The sequence below is a fragment of the Rattus rattus genome, chromosome 2, assembly GCF_011064425.1.
Source record: "Rattus rattus isolate New Zealand chromosome 2, Rrattus_CSIRO_v1, whole genome shotgun sequence".
Classification (NCBI taxonomy): Eukaryota; Metazoa; Chordata; class Mammalia; order Rodentia; family Muridae; genus Rattus; species Rattus rattus.
Window position 1 is genome coordinate 186,750,476 of NC_046155.1, and position 25,762 is coordinate 186,776,237.

The 25,762-nt window shown below is 50.1% G+C and overlaps 1 protein-coding gene across 1 annotated transcript in view; it reads right to left on the reverse strand.

The window, feature by feature from the left end:
- The window catches only part of Rps6ka2 (ribosomal protein S6 kinase A2), a 144,612-nt gene that overhangs the window by 66,242 nt on the left and 52,608 nt on the right, over positions 1–25,762 (reverse strand). Inside the window, exons 2-4 of the mRNA XM_032894681.1 lie at positions 21,495–21,611; positions 11,771–11,852; positions 1,550–1,630 (exon numbers count right to left, since the gene is read on the reverse strand). Coding sequence (XP_032750572.1) covers positions 1,550–1,630; positions 11,771–11,852; positions 21,495–21,611 — 280 coding nt within the window. The remainder of the gene's footprint in view (positions 1–1,549; positions 1,631–11,770; positions 11,853–21,494; positions 21,612–25,762) is intronic.

Below are 25,762 nucleotides of genomic sequence, written 5' to 3' on the forward strand. Positions count from 1 at the left end.
GTGACTCAGGCCACAGGCTACACATCTCAAATCGAGGGCTTAACAAAGGCACACCGCAGACTGAGGGACCCATGAGTACATAACGACCTGAAGAAGAGAGTCACACTGTTATTGCTGTGATGGTTAGCAGCATTGGTGGATAGGTCAACAAAGGAGAAAGGGTCAGCAACCATGATGGTCAGGAAGCATACTTCACTGAGCCCCAGTTTTAATACACAGGGTACCAGGCCAGAGGGTCCTGCTATTTCTGCGTATTAAAAAAGTTTTCATTTTCTAAAAGGTCCTGGACCACTTATTATAAATGCTGGCATTTTGAAACACGGCCCCTAACTAGAAGACTTTCAGTTGGGCTATGTGTACTGCAGAACATCTGTTTGAAAGTCTGTGCGAGACACCGGGTTCTTAACTTCCTCATAAAAGCAGCAACCCCAGTGCCTGCCTTGGCAGTGCACACCCTGGAGTGGATGATCCTGAGATCATTAGCATGGGCCCTCATGTAGGGATGACACGCAAATTTGAAAAATGTTCTGGTTTTGTTTTGTTTTGTTTTGTTCTTTTAAAAAATAAAAATGAAAGGACTTAATCACCTTTAAAAAATGAAGCACTTCAGACAGTGACCCCAAGCTTTGCTCTGACCATAGCCCAGGATCAGCTGGGGCAGGACAGGAGAGGGAGTGAGCCAGGCAACCTTAGTGCTGCCTCTGAGCGTGAGGCTGTCAGCAAGCACAGCTGTAAAGCCTGGAAGGAGGAGATTCTCCGGCCCCTCAGCCAACAGAGGAGCCAGCGTCTGTTCTTTCTGAAGAGTAGAGGTTGGACGCTTTCTGCCCAGCACCACATGACTCACGGCAGGCCTGAACTGTTCTCCTGGACTCTGGAAGTCTCCCCCTTCCACCCCAGGTGCATTCATGCCTTTGTTCCCTGTTTATAGGAATCTCTGGTTTCGCCATGCTTTCTTTGCACCCTCTATTCACCAGAGTGCCTTAACAAGAAAAGCATGCAGGGAGGTACATAACTAAGGAGCCATCGATTTATGGATTCTGCCTCCTGCCTCTCCCATGCGGCACAGAGGGAGGGAACTGGTATTGAATAGAAAGCCTGGTTTGTGGCCTCTGAGAAGGTACTTTCTCTGAGCCTCGCCAGACAGAAGCAGCAGCCTTCGAGGGCAGTGTGAGGTTCATGGCACTCTGCCCTGCCTTTCTTCATTCACTTTGAAGGTAGAGGTGGGACGCTTTCTGCCCAGCACCACTGGGTGTGTCATCATGTCTCACCCCAAGGTCAGGAGACCTGGTGCCAGGTTACCATGGTGACGTCTCAATGATGGGCAGCTCCACCTCACACAAAGTCTCTGGGATGAAGATAGGATCTTGCTCTTTTTGGAAAATCAAACGGGAAAGAGATAGAAGATTGGGGATTTGAGAGAACGTTGTCTCCATATAAGACAGGATTCTGACATAGCAGGGATCTCCGTTTGGAACAGTTATGATTTCTGCTTCCTCTGATTGAAGACATCACCATAAGTCCTCAACTATGTCACACTTGTTGCACTTACCGTAATGCAGCTTGACGATGAAAGGGTGATTCACCTCTGCCAGGATGTCTCTCTCCATCTTAGACCTGACCCGGTCTCGCACTGCACAACAGAAACAAAAGGTTTTCAGGATGTGAGTGGAGTTTTTGAGGCTTGGATACACAGCAACAGAGAAGCTAGTTCGGTCTCTCACACACGGAAAATCTGGAGCAATATAATGGCCACTTTCCTCCTTCACTGGCTCTAAGGAGCACATACATTTTGACACATTTGCTTCCTCATTTCCAGCCTTTTTTCTGCTTACCACAAACAGGAAGATGTATTATAGACACCATAACACTTTCCTCATGGGAGAATCTACTTGTGTGCCTTAAGAATAAGGACCCTTCCTCACGGGCTGCAGGGTCCTATCATCCTGTAGTGTCTCTGGCCATCATTCCATGCTTATCACCTCTCCTACCATTTGAAGCTCTTAGTTTCCTCAGCCTTGGGTCTTTCAACTGTGTGTGTATGTGTGTGTGTGTGTGTGTGTGTGTGTGTGTGTGTGTGTGTGTGTTGCGTATTATGACATTCTTTTCAGTGACCACTCTGCCTCACGTTCAGCCATCTGGAATAGACTTAGTTTTGAGGGGAAACAAATGAAGAAAAAGAGACTGACAACCAATTAAGAGTAAGAATGAGGCAAAGACTCCACCAGCCAACTGGTATACCCAGGAGACCGCACCCAAGTGACCTCAAATGACCTCTCTGAGGAATGGCTGGATATCTAGAATGCCCAAAGTGACAAGTGTGTCATATTACATTGCTCATCACTATTTAGAATGGCAACATGCACACTTAAAGTGTTATTAAAGAAATCCTTCCCCAAGGATGCCATAATTATAATAAAGTGGAATATGACATGGTTTTTATACCTGTGATTTAGACCTAACTGATAGTCCTGGAAGTCAGTGTTCTCACCCTGCAGCTAGCATTCATTTTCTTCTCAGAAGGAAAGTATGTTCTGCTGATTGAGAAGGAAAACAGTACCCTCAGGCCAGCTCTCTAAGAGAGTAACTCAGCCCATGCATTGACAGTCACAGTCTTGGTGGCTGAGGGGCGGCTCTTTGGGAGGCATGGACATGAGTCAAAAGAGAGAAGGAACATAAACAGGAAAGTCAGTAGAGCCTGTTTCTTGTGATGTTCTTGCTGTGGGAGAGGAAACACAGATACACATGCCTATAGGATCAGGGTCATGAATTTTTCTCCCTCCCACTTCCTCCCTGCCCACTTCTGTTCCATCACCATTTCTTAGTGCAGTCTGTGCTAGCATTCAGCATTCAAATCTGAAGCTCTGCATTCTAGAAGAGGCTGGTAGAGAGATACACAGAAGAGGGCAGCAGTGGGGACTATCAGTGGGAAGCCTGCAAGTGCTGAGGGAAGTGGAGGGAGGAAGAACTTTACAAGAATGGCACGTCAGGAGGCTGCAGACAAGGACTGTACACGTGCTGAGCAGCCTGGGTGTAGCACAGAGAGGCTGCGGGAGGAAGGACATACACATGGCACAGAGCCATGGCTGGACCTGATTGAAATGCTTGTGGGGAATGTGACAGCATCAGGAATCGTGAGAGGCTGTGCGCACAATCCTGAAGACACTGAGCTAGCATGAAGAGGCAGATCAGAGAACAGACCAGGACCATCCCACAAAAGGTGAGCACTTATGGGAGCTGGCCCGCTAGCCTGGATGTTGAGAAATTACCTTGAAGGGAAGCCATAGGGTTGTCAGGAGGAGGTCACCTCAGCCACACTCAATGAAATGCTGAGGCTGGCAGGAGGCTGGGCTACAGCTTTGCTAGCAATGCAAGTGTAAAGCCCCTGTCCCACACAGGGGTCAACTTGGGATGTACAGATGATAGAGGCCCTTGATGGAGACCTCAGGTCAGGGGTACTGCTGTATTGTACCAGGATTTAGAGAGAACAAGCCCCATTGTGGAGAGCAACACGAAAGACGACAGAAGATGGAGAACAATCCAGAAGCATGAGAGAAACACGCTGCCCCACACTGGAGAGTCCCAGACCGGTTGGGACTCACCAATGTGAGGGCAGACATGAGGGCAGTGAAGGATCATTAGAACCTTTGAAACCTCACTCTTCCTGGGGTCTGCAATGGGATTGGACGAGTAAAACCGGATAAGTCCATGCCTCTGCCATGCCTTTGGAATGACTTTTACAAGGTTTGATACACTTTTATTCTCTTTGCAAAGGATCTTGCTGTGTAGCCCAGGGTGGACTTGACCTTATTTCCTTCCTTCAAACTTTCACAGCCTATTTTTTTCAATTAAAACTTCCTCCCACCCACTCTCAGAGAAATACCCTATCTTGATGCAGATAAAAGCATGGGCTCCTGCTTATGCCAGGTTGAGAGCACCTTTAACCCACAGACTTTCCCCCGACGGTGCCCTGGAGACTCAGCATGAGTCTCTCCACTGGCCAAGGCTCCCAGGACAAAATCAACCATGGGAGACAAATAAGATGGGGGGCGCAAAGCTTCTCTACCTCCTCGACCCCAAGACACGGATTCAGACTACAGAGGCAAGAAAGCGGCAGAGTTCCAGGGTAGTTAGTAAAAACCAAACTGAAACCTGTTTATTCAGTGAGAACACAGCTTGACAGGCAGTTAATAAAGACTGGAGGGAAGGGGGGTATTTTCTCAAAACAAAAGATGAGGGGAGACACTGATCACGAATCCAGGCTCTGACTCTCTGTAACTCAAATCATGTTACCATCAAAAAGGAAAAGCTCCCATTCCTGCATCAGGGAGCTCAAGGGCAGTTGCTATGGACCAAGGGGTTCTTCTATAGGCTGGGCCGAGGCTGATACTTCTGTTGGCCTCCGCAGTACCTGGCCTGTGTTGTTACACCTATGCCTTCGTCTCAGTAGAACACACATTTACTGCCGTCCACCCCATGCCTCTTCACTATGCAGTTTCCACACCAACTGCCTGGCCCCACCCCCCATGACACAGCCTGGTAAAAAGGGTGGCAGAGAAAGAGGCCTGTTGCTCCACCATCTCACCGTGGCCTTAATTTAGTCCCCTTCACCTGAAAACCCTCTAAAATCATCAGCATCCTTAAGCTCACTCAGCATGAACGAAGGGCACTGTCCAGCATCCATTTCCCATATGAAGGTCAGAGTCTCCAGCTTTTGAAGGTTTAATTTGTGACAGAAAGCGATCTGTGAGCAGAGGAGTGCCTGGTCACCTGGGAGTCAAAACCTTTTGCAGATAATTACATGCTGCCCAAAGAGAAGACGTCAGCAGGTGGCTTCTTAACAAGGAAATTGGGAAGGAGGCTGGAATGCTGGGGAGGGAGGGCACCAGCACTGCCCTGGCCACTACCACCTCTGCTCAATGTGGTTTAGGAGAGTTCAGCAGCTTTGCCCTCAGTCCCCTCATTTGTAAAGTGGTATTACCTGTATTAGCACTGAAAAGGGGGCACCTAGAACTTGCCATTGGAGCGTGCCTCGCATGGCCCCTGCCTCCCAGGAATCTGAAATCACCCAAACGGGAATCAAATGGCATAAATGAATTAACTTAGAAACGCAATCTGTTCAGATGCAGGCAGCATGAATGAGTCAATGTTTTAACGAAGTACCTCAGCTATGACAGAAACAAATACAGAAGTGCTGACAATACCACTCTGGGGGCCGGGACGAGTGCTGGGGCAACTCCAGCCAGGAACTGTTTCAAGACATTGCAGTCAACACAAGTGTCATCAATACTCAGCTGTACTGGTCACCGGACTTTAGTCACGTATGTCTGTGGAGCTGTGTACCAGTGCTCCTCTCCCACACGGACATCACAAGAAGCAGGCTCTACTGACAACATCCTGCTTAGGTCCCTTCCCTCTTCTGACTCATGTCCATGCCTCCCAAAGAGCCACCCCTCAGTCACCAAGAGTCATGCCTGGCATTGCAGTGACTATCAATGCATGGGCTGAGTTACTCTCTTAGAGAGCTGGCCTGAGGGTGCTGTTTTCCTTCTCAATCAGCAGAACATACTTTCCTTCTGAGAAGAAAATGCATGCTAGCTGCAGGGTGAGAACACTGACTTCCAGGACTACCAGTTAGATCTAAATCACGGGTTGAAAACCCTATCAAGGGCTGGAGAGGTGGCTCAGCAGTTAAGAGCACTGACTGCTCTTCCAGAGGTCCTGAGTTCAATTCCCAGCAACCACATGGTGACTCACAACCATCTGTAATAGGATCTGATGCCCTCTCCTGGTGTGCCTAAAGACAGCTACAGTGTACTCACATAAAAATAAATAAATAAATAAATCTTAATAAAAAATGGCAAATTAGTCCTGCAAAGAAATGCCACATGCCGACCACAGGGACAAGAATTCTGTACCACGTATGGTAGCAGTCACCACGAGCCATCATTACACCCATTGGCCACCTTCAGACCATTCATGGAGGGAGCACAGCATTCTCCCTAAGCAGATGGCAACCCCCACCTCTGCACAGCAGACTGAGGCGAGCCTGGAGCGGGCTGCCCATTTTGCCCTCCTGGCTCATCTCCAGACCAGTTGGCTCCCTTGGAGAAAAAGAGCAGAGAAGCTTCCTGAAGGTTTGTGTGCCATCAACGCTCCAAATCACCACGGGTCTGAGTTCCACTCAAAAGCTGGAAGAAGGCACCTATTAACCTTGGCCCTGTCTTAGCTCAGGGGGTGTGGGGCCGGGAGAGGCTTCCCAGGTGACATGGCCAGTGGAGTCAGAGCCGGCTGCGGCTCCACGCCCAGTTTCCTACTCTGAACCATGTCCTAAGCAATCCCACACGGGCAATGAACAGATACAGGAGGGAAGTTTAAGATTCCTGGGCTCAGACCTTCCGTGAAGCCCCAGCTGCAGCTGGGAATCTTCTAGAAAGCCGTTGTCAGACTTGATACAGAACATCTCTTACGGCTGGTACGTGTGCCCATTTACCAATTCATGAACACCACGGAAGAGACCGGGTCCATTTAACGTTGGGGCTCGTGCTTGGGAATGTGTTCACTCAGTCAAGTCTTCCATCACTGAGTGAGACACCAAACTCCACGTTTCCCTATATTTAAAGTACACAATAGAAAACCATTTCCCACAGTTCCTTTACACTGTCACAAAACTTTGCCAAATTCAAGAACACACACACAAAAAAAAAAAACAAAAACACTATAAAGGTCCTTAAGGAGCACCATCCTGTCACGAAGTGAGAGTGGAACTGGGAGGAGGGTGGACCTTAGCTGGGACGGCAAACTAGAGCGTGCACCTGCGGGTTCCTTTCTCTTCCAGCTTTGGCACCCTAGGCATAAACTGCTTGTCACCTTGGTGACAAAAGGAGGGGCTGCGCCTGACACTGCAGACTGGAAGGTAAGATAGAACCCTGAGAACTATTATCCTCCCTGTCAGTTCCCGAGGACTCCCACTGACAACAGTCCTCCTCCTGCACACCTGGCCGTCACGGCACTGTGATGGAAAGACAATCTCAAGTTTCAAAAAGAACGGTTTCCACCAGCCCCGACCCCCCTTTTCATTTCTTCCTTTTCAAAATGACTTTGCTATTCAACTGAATTCCAGTTCCCTCTGGTGACTATATTCTTAGAGTTCGTGATTGGCAAGGAAAGACACCGTGGGCGTGACAGACACACCATGGGTGCTGCAGACACACCTCTCCCCGCTGGCCTGCAAGCTGGGGGCATGACACAGAAGGGAAGGAACTCGGTATCTGAGACGATACAGAGGAATTGGAAGTAAAACCAACTTGAATGCTCTTTTGTTTAGACTCTCCTCCCAGCTTTGAGAAAGAAGCCCATGTGGGGAGAGTGGGGTTAGCCCAGTGAGAGCACAAGGGGGCCAAGAGACCACTCTACAGCTGCCATGGGATACAGTATCACATCTTGTGGCCACCACTCTCACACACAAACTGCTCTGTGAGGCTCCTCCATTTTCTCTTAAGAAAGAAACCCAATTGAATTCCTGGGAGGAAATTGATTCCTTAGTGATGGTCCATTATGGAGAGTTGAAACGGTGTGGAATATAATATCCGAAATGGTGTGGAATAAAAAATAATGTTTGGTTTCAGTCGACTTTGGAAGGAGCACAAGGAGATAAAATTTTTTTCCATTCCTTTTCCCCATATGGCTCATTTTCATAATATGTAAGTGATTGCACATAGTCAAACATACTATTCTAGAGTATTTGTTTTTTAAAAAACTGTAAGACACCAGATTCGAAGGGTTTTGTTGTTGAAAACTTGAAATACAACTCATGGAGGAGAAAATAAAAGTTGTCTGTAATTTGGTAACTAGACAGTTTTTGTTTACATGTCCCTATTATTCCTGCTGATGAAGACATATGTGTGTGCATATACATATGTGTATATGATTTTGTATGTATGTATATTTTTGTGTATGTGTGTACATATGTTGTGTGTATATATTTGTATGTTTATGTGTATGTCTGTGTGTGCAAGTATGTACATGTGTTGTATGTCCACATGTGATTTTGTATGTATATATTTGTAGACATGTGTGTGTATATGTGTTGTAAATGTATACTTGTGTGCATATACATGTGTGTATGTGATTTTGTATGCATGTATATGTGTGTGTACATATGTGTGTATATTTGTATGTGTATGTTTACGTGTACGTGTGTGTCCATGTGACTTTGTATGTGTATATATGAATATATTTGTGTGTATGTATGTGTGCATGTGTTGTATGTTTATATGTGTGTGTATGTGTGTGTGTACATGTGTGCATACATTTAACACAGGCTCAGGGCACTTGTTATGGCCATCCAAGATATGCGGTCTCATATACTACCTAAAACTGGATCGGAAGGCTTTTCTTGAGAGTAATTCACCTTGTACTACAAACCATCTCAAAGACCTATCACACAAGGGAAATGGTTATAGGTTATATAATATTTGTAGAAGTTAGAGGCTGGACATTCTGCTTATCTCTGATGGAGCAAAGGGCTGGTAAGGGCTGCAGAGAGCACAGCTTCTTGGACCGTCACACCTGTGCATGCTGCGGCACAGGCCGGGCACCTAGGACCCTCCTTAGTGGCTCCCCTTCACTCTGCTTTCCCTCCATCCCAGAGCTGGGGAGGGGGTGAGGGTGCTTAAGCAGTGCTTCTCTGATTATCGACCTCATGGGTTAAGTAGTTACTGTAGCTCAATCCAGGAAGGGCAATTCCAGACACAATGGGGCTCTCACTTAATGGACAGATGGACACCATGGTGGAGTCACAATTTGGTGGCATCACTGGAATGTGAATGATAGGTGTGGCCTAGCTGGAGAACGTAGGTATCTGGGGTGTGTTTGTGCTCTGGCTACTTCCGGTCCCTGCCCCTTTCTTCAGCCTCCTATTCCTGTTAGTGCTGCACTCTGCCCAACCACACGGAGCCAAACAGCCCCAGACTGAAACCATGAGTCCAAAGTGCTCTTCCACCCTTCTTTCTGTCAGGCTTTCATCACGGACTGCAGAGGGAATTGATGTAAGGGACAGGAAGGACAGAGAAGACTTTAAGACCATGAAGCCTAACAGGGAGTCAATCATTAAGTGGGACGTGTGTGTGACCATCGAGAATGATAAGTCCTCAGGCTGAGCCCAGTGACATCAGCACCCGCTGTCATCTACCTTCCTTCGTCCTCAAGACAAAGAGGCACCTGATCTGGATCTGAGAGGATCTTTGACACTTTCCATTTTAAAACATTTTCTCCACCCCTAAGAAGGCCAGGCCCATGAAGAACTCAAGCTTGTTTCCAACGTCTCTTCCAGAGCCACAGGTGTAACAGCCACCTCTGTGAGTCAATGTCCTGCTTCCTGCTTGGTTTCTGTTGCTGCACTAAGACCTGAGGGCACTAGGGAAGGAAAGGGCCTATGTGGCTTACACATCCAGACCTCGGTCCATCACTGCAGGAAGCCAGGGCAGGAAGTCAAGGCAGGAACCTGGAGGCAGGAGCTGATGCAGAGACCATGGAAGAGTGCTGCTTATTGGTTGGTTCCTCATGGCTTGCTCAGCCTGCTTTCTTAGGCAACCCAGGACCACTTCCCAGTGGGCTGGGCCCTCCTACGGCAATGATTACCAAGAGCATTCCCCCACAGACTCGCCTACAGACCAACCTCATGGAAGCATTCCCTCAACTGAAGTTCCCTCCTCTTTTAGCTCTAGCTTACGCCAAGTCCACAAAACCAGCTCAGTCCGTCTTCTCAGCATCAAGAAACTAGAATCGCCACATATGAACTTTGTGTCGGCCTTCTTCCTCTCAGTGTCCTGTCCTCATGTTCATCCAGGCTATGACATGAATGAGTATTGTATTTAGTCTTACTGCCAAGAAACACACACTGTGTGGACAGACCACGTTGCACTATGGGAAAAGATAGCAAAGGAACACATCTCCAGGAAGGAAGGGCTCATGATTTGAGGTAGGAGCAGGAGGCAGCTGCTTGTGCTGCGCTCACAGCTAGGATGCAGACAGTGACGGATGCTGGTGCTTGGCCCTCCTTCCCTCTTTTTATTCACCCATGGGTCGCTGTCACCCAGCTACAGGGTGGCCCTTCTCTCCTCGGCTGGACCTCTCTGGAAACCTCTTTAGAGGCACACTGAGGTGTGCATTTTCAGGTGACAGCGATGATGACAGACATCACAGTGCACAGGGAGGGTTGCGCTCACTCAGAGCTGTGCTGCTGATGGAGGTGCTGGGTCTCTGTGGCGAACTGGGCCGTAGGGCAGGGGTTTTGCCTCTGAAGAACTGAAGGAGTGGTCTATTTTAAATGATCCTGAACTAGCGGGGTTTTAATGTCTGTTTCTCTGAGACAATCCTTAAGTGAAGAGTTTATTTTATTAAATGTTGGGTGGAGTTGTTTCTTCTACATTTCTCAGCCAGAAGGAACAATTCTTTAACATTTTTTGTGAAGAATTTTGGACCGGTTCACCGTATTCAATTAACAACTAACTGTACCAACGTTACACCGCCCATAACCTTTTGTCAGCTCTAAGAAAGAAGCCGTCGGTGTGCATCTGAATGATGTGTAGAGAACCACGGTCTAGGCTCAGCTCCCGTGTGGCCATGAGTCACTTGTCAATGTTTACAGTGGCCTTCCCTAGTAACGCTCAGAGACAGATCTCTGCCCATGCTGGCAGAAGTAGTCAGTATTTGCATTTTCTAACCACTGGCCAACCCAATCTATCTCTTTTATGGGAAATAATTGCCAATTCTCAAGTTAGGCCTTGGATCTCACATATCTGCTGAACCCCAGAGCCATCTCCCTTGGAAGGATTTTTCTGGCCTGTATACTAAGATGCTTACAGTCTACGGAGACTTCGTCCATACATCGACCGCCCTAGCTTACTGGTTATATGCTGCTGGAAGACGTGTATTTTATCTCCCCAGCTAGAGATCAAGCATGTTGAAGGCACAGAATAACACATTCTTTGGACCCTCTGCTGCCAAGGTCAGTACATGATAGGTCCTAAAAGATTCAAGTGCCCAGGACATCTTTTGAAGCTCACAGCACACAAAGGCCTACGCATGCGCTCCCATGCTCCTGCCAGATCAGCCCCTAGTCAAGGCTCTACCTGTACACGTCACCAACAAGCCGCTGTCATATCATGTCCATGCTGGTGAACCTCGTGCTGGGGGGATGTTGGATCCCTCCTCAGTGGCAGATGAAGAGGACAATCAGAACAGAGCAGGTCTGAGTGAGCCCAGTCTGGGCTTGCGACAGGCCCTTGTGTTTATTGCTTATACCTTACTGGGAGGATGGCACAGCAGAGGCTGGAAGCCAGCAGGTCACTGCACGTCTAGCCCCCAGTCACTGGGCAACAAGGGAGCCTAGCACATTTGCGAGCGGAGCATTTGTGAAACTGAGCAATCCCGTGTGCCGGGTGGTGCACGGCCTACTGTGGAGCCACGGCGGAACAAATGGCTTGCTTCTCCGCTGCTCGTTTCCCACATGGTCCCTGCAGCAGGGCATATGTAGAACGCTCCTTATGCAACAACTTCTCCTCCGAGAACTGGAGAAGCTTGCAGGGATAGCTACAGCACCCGGGAAATGACCACAGCTTATTATCACCCAGAGATCAAGGGCCTGGTGCCCTCCTCTGAGAGCGGTTCCCGAAACCATGAAGACCAAGCAGGGACTGTATTTCTGCAAACTCCCAAGAAGACTGCAGAGTGTGGCTCAGAAGCAATTGGTCCCTCCCAAGGCTCTTACCTTTCAAGGTGGCTTTCTTCAGGACTTTCATGGCGTAGAGCTGACCAGCATCCGATCCTGTGACTTTCCTCACCAAGAACACCTGAGGAATAAGAAATACAGTGGCTGTCTGTGCTGTTAGCTTTAATTGCCGACTGGACGAAACCTGGAGTCACCCAGGAAGAGCCCACTGAAGAACTGCCTACATTGGGTTTAGCTGTAAGAGTGTCCAACCCATGTGGGTAGACTGAGCCCATTACGGCTGGTATGGTCAAAGGCAGGAGGTGCTGAACTGTGTAAGAGTGGAGGAGCTGAGCTCAGTATAAGCTAGCAGGCTAACAAGTGAGCATTCATGCTTCCCTTCCTCTGTGCCCTTGACTGGATATGACGTGTCCGCCTTTCTCAATCTCCTGCTGCTGCGACTTCCCTGCATTACTGGGCTGTGGAACGGTGAGAACGTCTTTAGAAGCCCGCTCTCCTCTAAGACGCTTCTGTTGGGCACTTTCTCAGTTGCAGAGATGAAATAGGACACTACCTTAACGGATTTGATAAGGGGCTGTGAAGGACGCTCCGATTGTGGGTACCCATAGGAAATATAAGCTATCTCCAGCACTCAGGCTGCCAACACATGCTTCATCTACCTGCTGCAGCTCTGGGCTTCGCACCATCCTGCATCTGGGTTGGGTACCAGAAGGGAGACCCAAACAGATCAGACTGCCCCAGACACACTAGCTACTCCTATTTGAACTTTCTGTATCCAGATTGGTCTTAGAGTTTCTGTGATGAAATACCGTGACCAAAGCAAGTCAGGGAGGAAAGGGTTTATTGGGCTTACACTTCCACATCACAATCCATCATCAAAGAAAGTCAGAACAGGAGGCAGAAAAAATGGAAGCAGGAGCCGATGCAAAGGCCATAGGGTGTTTCTATGCTTGTTACCCATGCTCAGCCTGCTTTCTTATAGAACCCAGGACCACTAGCCCCATGACAAAGCCACCATCAATGGTTGGGGCCCTCCTCCCAATCACTCACTAAGAAAATGTCCTACTGGTTTGCAGACAGCCTTATCTCATAGAGGCATTTTCTCAACTGAGATTCCCTCCTCTTGGATAAGTCTAGCTTGTGTCAAGTCGACATGAGACTAGCCAGGGGAAGATTCTACCTGTAGGCAGCAGAAGCTCACAGACAGTATTTGATGGCCCTTAAGCACACTCCTGTGGGTATTTAACGTTCTCTGAAAACACTGTTGATGCAAGAACTAATCACAAACAATAGATACCTGAGACAGGCTGAACTTAAGGTGAGATTGCTGGGTTTTTTTTTAAATTAATGAAGAAAAATGCTAAGTATGAAAAGGAATGTTCCACGCATGAGTAAAGTAATGATTTCCTAAAAGAATTTTTCCACTGATGTAAACCCTGCTGGGTGGCAGAGCCCACACTGGCACCCCGGGCTGTGGTGTAGCTGTGGGCAGAGGCAGATTCCCTTAAATGGATCTGTTGCATTTCTCCTTCTGAAAGGCTTTCCTCGTGCCCAGCCCTCCTGCATGCACTTTGGGGTATTCTAGCTCCATGCAAACTCTAGAGAGCCCACACTGGCCAAGGATGCAGCACCACCATGAGCTTATCTGTAACATCAATCACAGTAGGGATGCAGGTTTCCTTAGCCACAAGGTAGATAAGTCCTCGATCTCCTGGTTCTCTGTCACAGACAAGGAGCCTACTCAGGAACCTGCAGAATATGGAGCACAGTCTCTCAGTGCAGAGACAAGGTATGGACCAGTCGGTATCTGCTGTCCTCCCGCAAGACCACAGACATCTATTCCAGTGGCGCAGCAGATGAAGAACTAGGAGGATGCATTGTCCAAGCCCAGGATGCACATCTGTACATGGAGTATCAACCCCACACCTACATCACGTGTCCTGCAGGGAATTCAGCTGCTCCCTGCCCCAGCACTGCCTCTACCCAACTCCTCCTGGCCACTGTCAATGCTGTAATCACATCCTCAGCAGAAGTGACTATGTGACATCCATGGGAAAATGTCATGTTCTCTGTCAGATGGCAAAGGTGCAGGAGAGAAGGGCCCTGTCTTGTACGGTGATCAGCACCTCCAGGAACATACAGGGTCCTGGGAAGTCGTGGGGACACACTGTCACTGAGAACGGTACGGGATGTCCACGGTATGTGTGTACACATCTCCAAGGCTGGATGAACAAGCCTACAGTACAGGCCCAAGAGAGAGCCTGGGGCTCACTCTCATGTGCACCAACTGCCACGCTGGATTTCAGACACCAGATCCACCCACAGGACCCTGAGATCCCCGTGAGAACACAGCTCTGCCACATCCCTAAAAGTTACTGTAGGTGGAAAAACTCGCATTCTAGGCCAGCAGTTCTCAACCTTCCTAGTTCTGCAACCCTTTAATACAATTCCTCATGTTTGGTGCCCCACCCCCAACCATAAAATTTTTTCATTGCTTTTACTATATAATTCTTTTTTTTTTTTTTTTTTGGTTCTTTTTTTCGGAGCTGGGGACCGAACCCAGGGCCTTGTGCTTCCTAGGCAAGTGCTCTACCACTGAGCTAAATCCCCAACCCAACTATATAATTCTTATAACTATAATTTTTCTGCTGTTATGAATCGTAACATCTGTGTTTTCCAATCGTCTTAGGTGACCTCTGTGCAAATGACACTCAACCCACAGGTTGAGAACTACAGTTCTAGACAATGTCGCACTGGGTCAAGACCACCTCCTTGCTGTAGGGAATGAGCTTCCCAGTAAGCAGGTAGAAATGAGGAAGTATTTATTTCTCTTTTTCATTGCAGCAAAGTCCCTTATTCATTGGAATAAGGGATTTTTTTTCTAAAGCAAAAGGCATTAGAGCCTAACTGCTAAGTCCCTGTGTCTGAACTGACTCAGTGTATAAAATTCCATTCACTCTTCCAGCCTGTTCCTGACACCCACAGCATCTATCCACACTTTGTCAAAAAAGTGTAGAATTGCTAATGCCTGGGAGGGAGGAGGCAGGAGGGAGGAGGGAGGAGGGAGGAGGAAGAAGGGGGAGGAGGGAGGAAGGAGGGGGGGGAGGGAGGGGGGAGGGGGGGGGGGGAAGAGGGAGGAGGGGGGAGGAGGAGAGGGGGAGGAGGGGGAGGGAGGGAGGGAGGAGGGAGGAGGCAGGAGGCAGGAGGGAGGAGGGAGGAGGGGAGGAGGAGGAGGAGGAGGGAGGAGGAGGGAGGAGGGGGAGGAGGGAGGGAGGAGGAGGGAGGAGGAGGGGAGGAGGGAGGGGAGGAGGGGGGCAGGAGGGAGGAGGGAGGCAGGAGGAGGGAGGGAGGAGGCAGGGGAGGGAGGAGGCAGGAGGCAGGAGGGGAGGAGGGGAGGGAGGAGGGAGGGGGCAGGGAGGCAGGAGGCAGGAGGCAGGAGGCAGGAGGCAGGAGGCAGGGGAGGAGGGAGGAGGCAGGAGGCAGGAGGCAGGAGGGGAGGAGGAGGAGGAGGAGGGGGAGGAGGAGGGGAGGCAGGAGGCAGGAGGCAGGAGGGAGGAGGGGAGGAGGAGGGAGGCAGGAGGCAGGAGGCAGGAGGCAGGGAGGCAGGGGAGGCAGGGGAGGAGGCAGGAGGCAGGAGGCAGGAGGCAGGAGGCAGGGAGGCAGGAGGCAGGAGGCAGGCAGGAGGCAGGGAGGAGGCAGGAGGCAGGAGGCAGGAGGCAGGGAGGCAGGGGCAGGGGGAGGCAGGAGGCAGGAGGCAGGAGGCAGGAGGCAGGGGAGGCAGGGGAGGCAGGGGAGGCAGGAGGGGGGAGGCAGAGGCAGGGAGGCAGGCAGGGAGGCAGGAGGCAGGGAGGCAGGAGGCAGGAGGCAGGGAGGCAGGAGGCAGGGAGGGCAGGGAGGCAGGAGGCAGGGAGGCAGGAGGCAGGGAGGCAGGGGCAGGAGGCAGGAGGCAGGGAGGCAGGAGGAGGCAGGGAGGCAGGGCAGGCAGGGGCAGGAGGCAGGAGGCAGGGAGGCAGGAGGCAGGAGGCAGGAGGCAGGGCAGAGGCAGGAGGCAGGCAGGAGGCAGGAGGCCCAGGAGGCAGGAGGCAGGGGAGGCAGGGGGCAGGAGGCAGGAGGGGCAGGAGGCAGAGGCAGGAGGCAGGGAGGCAGGGAGGCAGGAGGCAGGAGGCAGGAGGCAGGAGGCCTTGGGAGGGGGAGCAGGAGGCAGGAGGCAGGGGCAGGAGGGGAGGAGGCAGGAGGCAGGGCAGGGCAGGGAGGCAGGAGGCAGGAGGCAGGAGGCAGGAGGCAGGAGGCAGGAGGCAGGAGGCAGGAGGCAGGAGGCAGAGGCAGGAGGCAGAAGCAGAGGCAGGAGGCAGGAGGCAGGGAGGCAGGAGGCAGGAGGCAGGAGGCAGGAGGCAGGAGGCAGGAGGCAGGAGGCAGGAGGCAGGAGGCAGGAGGCAGGAGGGAGGGAGGCAGGAGAGGGCAGGAGGGGGCAGAAGGTATAGCCAGGCATCTAGGTGGTGATGATGGGCCCCAGGCGCTATGCAGACCATGGCAGCTAAGCATCCATCCATCACAAGAGAAGGGAGGCTAAGGGCTGGAAAGCAGGATGCAGCTTGTAGCAGGGTCTGTGCTGTTGGCCGCAGGATCATCGCATTTTCCTGCCAGCCATCAGGAGTCAGTGGGGCTGAGCACTGAGCATCCAGCAGGCATTTTGCCTGCACACTACTGTGGTAGTTGCATGTTGATGTGTGGGGTCAGGGATGCATGCATCCATGGCCAGGCCACTGAGTCTCCACAGGGAGAACAGGATCCTGGGTCACTGTTCGAGCCCCCACAGGACTATGGCCAGTAGACAGATGAACCCCTCCATTCTGTCATGCTATAGATGAGACAGAAGCCCCAAGAAGAAAGATGCGCATAGAGGAAATTTAGTCATAAAATCGCCCTGCAGGGAGAAGCCTGGGAAGAGGAAGCAGTACGCTTACGTTCAGGACTGGCAGGCCTTCCTCTGTGTTTCCCCCCACGCTCCCACCCCCATGTAATGTGACACGATATTACAGTGTCCCCCAAGTTCCCTGTAGTCCTCGCCTCCCACACAGCAGTGTGGGCGAGAGGCTGGTGAGCCCTGTGCCACATTACAACACATCAGGAAAGTCCTCACAAATGTGGATAGACTGGAGACACACCCTTGGACTTCCTGGCCTCCAGAACCATGAGTCAAATGAGTTTCTTTTCCTTTAGAACGTGTCCAATTTTTTGTCTTTGAAGATTTAGTTATGACACCACAACACGGGCTATGACAGAGGAAATGATAAATGACTGCGGAGAGCACTCCTGCCTAACCAACACCTAAAGGGAAAGCCACATCTGCAGAGCACTGGGCAGTGCCCCTCACAAATTAGCTAAGACAATGTCAGTTTCTACACAGATGTTTGCATATAAAATGCTTAAAGCTTTTTGGAGACAAAGACTCACTCTGTAGGCAAGGCTGGCCTCAAAATCACAGCAATCCTCCTGCCTCAGCACTGAAAAGGAGTGGCTAATGCTTACGGTCATCTGTTTTAAAGCAGGGTTTCTGTTTCTTTAAAGGCATAGACGCAGCTGCACTCTGTCATTATTAATATGCTCCTACTAAGTACCAAGAATTAGAGCCGTGTGCAGCAGTTCTCCCTAAGGTGCCTGGAGGGGCAGACGGAGGTCTCTGAAGAGAAGGGGGATGGCTGCAGTGCAGGAAGAAAGAGGTTTGAGATCCCGCGGCAGCAGAGATGAGACACCGCTCAGGCGAGGCACGCACATCTCTTTCCTGGTCCTCTGCTTATATAATTTAGAAATTTGGATGCAGTGAGAAAGCCCCCGAGCAACTTTGACGATTTTAGCAACTGTAGCTGCTGTGCCCTGATGCTCCCAGCAACAGTGTGCGCTGACTGCGCTGACTGTGTGCTGACTGTGCACTGACTGTGCCCTGACACTCCCAGCAACAGTGTGCGTTGACTGTGCGCTGACTGTGCGCTGACTGTGCGCTGACTATGCGCTAACACTCCCAGCAGCGGTATGTGCTGTGATGTGTAATGACCTGTCCCACTTTCAGAACAAGTTCTGCACAGGCAGCTGTGTAGCCTGAGCCAGGTGCGCGCATGCACGCACACACACACACACACACACACACACACACACACAATCTCAGGATCACTATAATCGAAGACACCACTGCCTGATGCTCTTAGCCACATGTTCTCAGTCTGGCCAGGGTGACCTCAGACAACAGGATGCTCTGGGGCTGAGCCGAAGAAACATGGCTACTTTCTGGGAACTCCCAGGCAACAATCTCCCTCCAGTGAAGGCATTTAGAGCTCCACTCATGTAATGCCACTGTTCAGTTATAGAAAAGCAAGGACATTTTAAAATGCCAGCTTATTCCCGTCTCGGAATGTGGCACTCACAATTTACCACACTCCAGGACATTTTAAAGGAAAAAGGAGAAAGCATCTACCCCCCCTCTGGCATTTCTTGATAGAGGGGAGCTGTGAGGAGCTAGAAGAGGTGGGAGATCTGCACCCAGACACAGGCTGTGGCAGATCCTACGTCTCCACCCGAGTGGCCAGTCTGTACCACCCCATTCAGCACTGGAACACACAACCAGGCTTTGTCACTCTCCTAAGAGTAGATGACTTTTCTTTTGAAGGCAAAGGCTGTTTTAGTCACCTCTCTCTCTTGTTGCAAGCCCAGACACCCCAGGACTCATGCAGTGCTGATGGGCTGTAGCCCAACACAGATGAGGAGACACTGCATTAGAAAGACTGCACACGGGGTTGGGGATTTAGCTCAGCGGTAGAGCACTTGCCTAGCGAGCGCAAGGCCCTGGGTTCGGTCCCCAGCTCCGAAAAAAAAGAAAAAAAAAGAAAGAAAGAAAGAAAGAAAGACTGCACACACCATGCCCTGTACATGCTACAGCATCTAAGCCATGTGTTTCCGGGGAACAGGGTACCATGTAAGACCAGTCTCCGGGCTAAGGGCATTCAGGTTCTGGGGTGCTCTGGCATGGGCATTCAGGTTCTGGGGTGCTCTGGAATGGGCAGTCAGGTTCTGGGGTGCTCTAGCATGGGGACCCACAGCAAACGAGACTCAAATGCTGCCTGAGGGAAATCCCAGCCTGAGCCTCCCTATTCCGAGGTTCCGTGTAATCTGGCTAGGGAGCACAAGCAAAAAAGGAGGCACACAGCTGGAGTCCAGTGGCCCTCTGCTGAGGTCCAGGGCAAAGATGGTTTTCTGTTCCTTTGTGTCAGGGTTCATTCAGTCACCCAGGTAAGAAAGGTGGGACAGTAGGCTCAACGATGGGGAACAGCCACCCATGCTGGGGTCAGAGCTTCCGAGCATGGCCTGCCCTGCATCCATGGCATCCAGACTAATGGAGCAGACAGGACCTTCCATACGCCTGCCCTACACGTATATGTACACAGTGTATTTGCCTGCAGCACAGGCATTGGACCGTGCGGGGCAGTCAGTCAGACCTGGGCTGGTTTCCCTGCTGCTGCTCTTGTGGAAAAAGAAAACCTGTTCAGGCAAAGATAGCAAGATTTGACACCCCCCCTTAGCTGCTGTGCAGAGTCCAGGAAGGCCTGAGTGAGACTCCGGGGAGACCCACTTCTTTCTAGACTCCAGTCTGGACTCTTCCCTTTCTGAGACAGAACATGGCTGGAGACAAGGATCTCAGGATGGGACACCTACAGGAGCATACCCTTCCACTGCCTCCTCTTCCCTTCTGATGGGTACCCACCCAACTCCAGTCCTTTGTCCCACCTGCCCATACAAGATTAGGAACTAAAGAGGTGGGCTGTGTAGTGTATCGTTAACACCTCCACATCCACAAAGCCTCGTCAAAGATTTGTTCTATAGAAATGCTTTCTTAAAAGTTAAAGTGTAAAATGAATGAGAAGCCTGGGAAGGCCTTTCCTCTTTGATTTTTTTTTTTTTCAAATACAGTATCTCATATAGCCCAGGCTGGCCTTGAACTCAGGATCTCACATAGCCCAGGCTGGCCTTGAACTCAATAAGCAACTGTGACTGACTGAACCTCTGATCTTCCTGCCTCTGCCTCTAGAGTGCAGACATTACATGCGTTCCCTCACATCCAGGTGATGCAGTGCTGGGAACCGAACCCAGGGCTTCCTGAGTACAAGAGAAGTCCTCTATCAACTGTCCCATATCTCAGACCTCCTTCTTAACCATGTTTATAATGACCCCATTCCTGAGCAAGCTGTGTTCAGGTTCAGGGCAGCCATTGCTCAGGTAAGTACTGACTGGACACTCAGATTTCCAACAACACCTCTGTGCTGCCTGGGGAGTGTCCAGTTTCCTCATCCCCAGGAACTACTCTGTGCTTCTATTTTGAGATGGAGCTGTAGCAGTCACAAGAAAACAGGGGTTACCCAGCAGCAGAGGCATCACCCACAGCCCATGGCAGAGTTTCTGTTCTGGGAAAGAACGGCCCCCGCTAGCCTGAGCTCACACTGGAGGAGGCTTCTCCCTCAGGAGACAGCACATGGGTGAGGCTTCTGAGAGGCAGGAAAGGGAGAGGACCCTTGTCTGTGTTTTCCAATCCTGGCACTTAAAGAAAAAAAATTATCTCTCAATTCCTCCCTACTTCTTATTAATGTTGAGCCATTTTCCTGACGATGCAGACAGGCTCCGCTTTCAGTTTACATTACTAGCTGTGGACGGAAGAGAGACAGAGTTTTGTTTTGCTCCTTCCATAAACCCCAGGACCCAGCTAAGTAAGCATCCACTCTGTAAACCTCATGGTTATACTGGAAACATGCACAAGTATAAACAGGCTCCTAGTCACTTGACCACGGAGAAAGTCAGGAGGAAGGCCTCCCGCCCCTAAACACAATGAAGGCAATGGAGTCTGTAAGAGAGCTCTCCAAACCTCAGACCTCGCACTCCTGCGCTTCAGTCAGACTGGACTGAGCCCACCCTCTTCCCGGCACAGTCAAGTGAAGACTGGCAAGATTCGGCAAACATCCACATGCAACACAAAAATAGTCATTCTGAAACGCCGGGACAGTTCCGTTCACACTTCGGGGAGCATTGGCTGCCTGGTATACTTGGGCCCTTCTGCTCCAGCACTCAGGCTGTCAGTGTGTGCCCATCTAGCTGCTAGTCCAGTGGATACCGTGTGTGGATGGGGCACGGGGAAGAGCCAGCATTTCCCATCTCCTGAATCAGCCGCCATCGCCATGATTCGTAAGCAGATATAAGGACATGTGCAGGCTCAGCACTTAAACCTTCCAGCTTAGACTCATGACTAACTTAACTCAAAGCAAAGGGATATAAAATAAGTTACTTTATTTTACAAGTGGGGAAAACAAAGTATCGAGGTATCAAAACTACTGTGTCATTAACCAAGTGAGGAGAGGAGACAGATTCCAAATGCTGGCCTTCCTGACTCTTGAGTGACAGCCGTGTAGGCCAATCCAGAGAAGGGCTTTCCCCTCTTTTTCTTATTCTCTCATCAGTCACTTCCCTGTCAGTAAGAGCTGTTGTAGATGCCCTTCCCAAGACTCCCTGGTTTAAATGGAATAATCCGGCTCCTTCGGTAATAACCACAAGCCAAGGGGACCCCGATGAGAACGAGAATGTGGGTGATCTGGCGCTTCATGGCTCACGATTCTGACAGACACAGCTCAGCTAATGTGGGCAGTTCCATGCCCAAACTCTGCCAGATTCAGCCTGTACTGCCTTTGCATCTGAGGCCAGCCCACCAGTGTTGACCCGTTCGACTCACCTTTCCATACGACCCTTGTCCTAAAACTTTTAGCAGCTCGAACTGGGAGGGGTCTGCCTTCTCGAAGCCTTCCTTCACATGGCTGCTAATGTCAATCTCCTTCACGATGCCTTCTTCCTGCAAGACAGCAGAGATGTGGGGTTAGGACATGGCCAGGCCCCTCTTCAACTCATCTGTACCCCTACATCTGAGAAAGGTGTTTGCTCTGGGGTCTTCCAGAACGGGGGACTGAAATGGTGTGCTGTGACTGACAGGTAAATCTTCAATGCTTTCTTCCAGAGGTTTCTGTCCCCTCTCACCAATACCTCAGGGAAATCTGAATGTATTCTCCATGATCATCACTCTGCAGTTAACGGTGTGCGTGGCCTCAGGAATCAAACAGTGACCCGGTGGTGTCGAGCTTCACCGCTTGGGAGGCTGGGAGAGGCTCCAACATGGAAATGCAGATGACTTACTTTCTTCCCCCCTCACTATCCAGTATTTTTGACACAGATACTGCAAAGAGTGCCAAAACAGAGCCTTTCGTCTCCATGAAACCCACACAGCAATCAGTACGTGTCCATCATCCTGTCCTGAAGCTGTGTGACTTGCTGTATACAGGAAACGTGGGCTCTGCTAACGTTCTCAGTCTTTGTGGGGTTGGGGGGACTCTGGACATCGGACAGGGCAGGAGGTCATCCCCAAACAGCCAGGGAGATGATACCGTCCTAACTCTTTCTTCCATAGAAAACACGAGCACGGTTTTCTCTCAATATCTGAGTTCCACAGCAGCAGGCACAGTGGCAGTGACCATTCACGTCACATCATATGTTATAGTGAGTGGCCTGGGACCACAGGTGACACCACTACGCCTGGCTCCCTGTCTTGTGTTGAAATAGTTGCTTTGGGGCTCCTGACACAATTCCTCCGGGGCCAGGACATGACCTGTGTCATGAATCTCACTAAATGCAGGTTTCTGGCACAGTGCCTGAGAACAGGACTTTTTTTATTTTTTTAAGTATAAAGTGACCTTTATTTGGGGCATGGGAAGGGAGGTTGAGAAGGGAGTGGAGGCAGAGAAAGAGGGGATGGTGGCGGGGGAGAGAAGGAGAAGGGAAGAGGCTGGCCAGAAACATGTGGAGAGACGGGGGAAGGGGAAGGAGAGAGAGAGAAGTTGGGGTGGGGGTCAGAGAGGGAACAGGATTCTTAAAAATAACTCAATGTTTGGGGAAAGAAGCTGGTTTCAAGGCCAGACGCCAGCTCCACTTACAAAGCTATCATCTGGTGACTTGCGAGAGAAACCATGCCGTAGATGACAAAGAGCCCTACGAAATTCTCCTGAGTGGCCGCAGGGTTCCAGAATGTTCTAGGAGAGCAGGGAGTAGGAAGGACAGCCACCAAAAGCAGCTATAAGAGCAGAGCTCCAAACAGGGACAGCTAGACTTTTTCCTTTCTTGCTTTTACCTCTTCTATGGCTTTCTCTTTGGGTTGCTGCAGCTAAGGTTCTGGGTACGATATTGAATAATCATGGTCAGAGTGAACATGGAGTCCTGTTCCCAACTATAGAGGAAGTGTTTGGTTTTTCTCCAGTTAGAATGTTGGCTACAGGTTTGTTGGGTAAACCACGTGTTCTCTCTCAGATGCAGATTTAGCCTATAGTGTATGGTGTGCATGCGTGTATGCATACATACATAAATACACACACACACACGGGAGTGTAACAGAAAGGACAGTGAAGCCATACTCATGGAACCTTAGCAATATGGTTGCCTGAACAGGACCAAAACAATGAAGCAACAGACAACACTGTAAAAGGGCAGAAATCTCACAGGGCCTCACCCCCTGGCTACAGCAACTAAGGACCCCTGAGAGAGGGGAAGCTGGTTACACACAAGGAGGGCTTCCTTAGCTGTTCATCTAGTTCCAAATGGTCAGTCCTGAAATCACATACACGCAAGGGCCACTAGAAAGACTCAGCAGAGTGGATCTATGCATCTGTGTACTTATACATATACATAATACTAACAGTTATGAAGAGGCCATGACTTTGAGAGGGAGTGAGGTGGTGTGCATGGGAGGAAAGGAAGGAGAAATGATATAATTATATTTTAATTTTATTAACATATTGAATAGAAAGGAGACCAAAGGAGGATAAATAATGGGATGGAGGGGGATGAGAAAACTACCACCCAGGACATAAAAGAAGAAGAGAGACTGAAGGGCGGTTACAGAAAGTCGGGTAGCAGAGACAATGGAGATAAAAGAGAAGAAACCTAAAACACGCTCTGCTCCCCGGAGGACTCCCAGCCTGTCTTCCTTTGGGACGTCTGAGTCCAGTCAGCCCTCGGCTCCTCTGTCCATCTGGAAGTTAAGTTCTACGGGTGTGCGACTGTGTAAATACCACACCCTGACTGACGGTGCCCGAAGCAATCAGTTCCCTCTCTGTCTTCTACCTTTTGTCTCCAGAAATGTAAAGCTAATCAAGATGACCATGTGTTCTCTGTATGAGGAAACTGGATGCTTCAACGCCACCGCCCCAGATGTACTGGTTCCCCAAGCTCGCCTACCATTATCCTGTCCGGCTACACTAATTAGATCTCACGCCTGGCTAAAACTAATTCTGCATTTTGGAAAACAAATAAGATGAAGTAACCTGCTGCAAGGAGACAGGGGTAGAAACCAACAGTGTGAATACTTTCTGGATGCAACGAGAAAGGGTTGAAGAAAAAGGTCAGTGTTCTTAGACCGGAGTGTTAACACTTGACACGAAAGATCCCTCTGGATGCAGGGACAGAGGCCTTCAGGAAGGTACATGGTGAGGATGTGCAGTGGGAACAGCTGGGCACTCACCCAGAGGTCAACAGGTTCATAGTTGAAAGAGAGCTGAGGTGGGTTTGGTATCAATCTTGGGAACTAATTGAAAGCCTTTAAAGATGACATGGCAGCTAGAGAGGTGACTCAGCAGTCAAGAGCCCAGTTCCGATCACCCATGTTCATTAGGTGGCTCATAACCACCTGTAACTCCAGCTCCAGGAGATCCTACATACTGTTCTGTCCTCTGAGAGCACTTCTACACACACTGCATACATATACTCATTATTGTTACTATTGATGATGATGATGATGATGATGATGATGACGATGATGATGATGATGTAAAATCAAGGCTCAGTGTCAACCACAGACCTCTGAATCAAGTGTGATTCATTTATCTCAATTTCCTGGCTTTCTAGCTAAGGACCTGAGAGTCGGCTTTTCCTTTCAGGCACAGCAGGGTAGCCATTTCTCCAAGTGTTAGCTGGGTTCATACTCTGCCTATGAAATCTCTGCAGGAGGTCTCCTGGGATGTGGTTCCTGAGTGGCAGGCAGTGAGAGGACTCTGTCTCTGGCCTTGGCTGTGTGTTCAGCTTCCTGTCTGGACCTTCTTTGGGATCCTTGTGGAGAAGAAAGTGTCAAAGTGGGCATGACCCGGCTGCCCTGCTGTCCACACCATTCACTGGGTCAGTGACTGTCACAGCAGAACCCAGACCTAAGCAGTCATGAGCTTCAGAATTCAGCACGCAGTTTACCCATCTCTGAAACCGAAGAAACCTCATGGAGAGGAATCTACCAAATAACTTTCTCACTCCTTCACTTCCTTTCCTCCGTGGTCCCTCCCTCTCTCCTCTGCCTCTTCTTTCCTTCCTCTTTATTTTTTGTTGCAGTCAACTTAGCGATTTCATATGTTTAAAAGATTATGAAGTATTTAGCGAAAAGAAAATAAATGGATCTAGCTCCAAGCTTTCCAATGTAGCCCCCGCCCTCCAACATGGTGCTATTGTCTACCCTTGCTTGGTCTGTAGAGCTGTCAGAGCTGGGAACCTGGCACAGAAGGAAGACTCGAGTAGAACAAAGGTATTTACTGCAGCCCGCACAAACCAAAAATTACAGGCTTCCGGTGACAGGTGCAAATGAAGGGGCTGTGAAGAGAGGTGACAAGCTGGAGCTGCTTCCCCAGAACTGCATCCCTGTGAGCTTCACAACGGTTAACTCCTGAGGTCACATTCCCCCTTCTCTAGGGATACCGAACACCAAGAACTCAAAGATGGACGGCAAGGCCAATGGCAACCCTCTCCGTGACATTCCGCAGGTGGGTCCCGTTCCTGAGCTTCTCGTTCCTTGCACCCTGTGTCACGGTTTGGAAGAAGCAGGCTGGCCTGGCCAACCCTCCCAGAAGCCATTGGGATGCCCATCACCCATCTCCATGTCCATAGATTCCTCCACAGGACAAGACGTGTATTGCACTAACT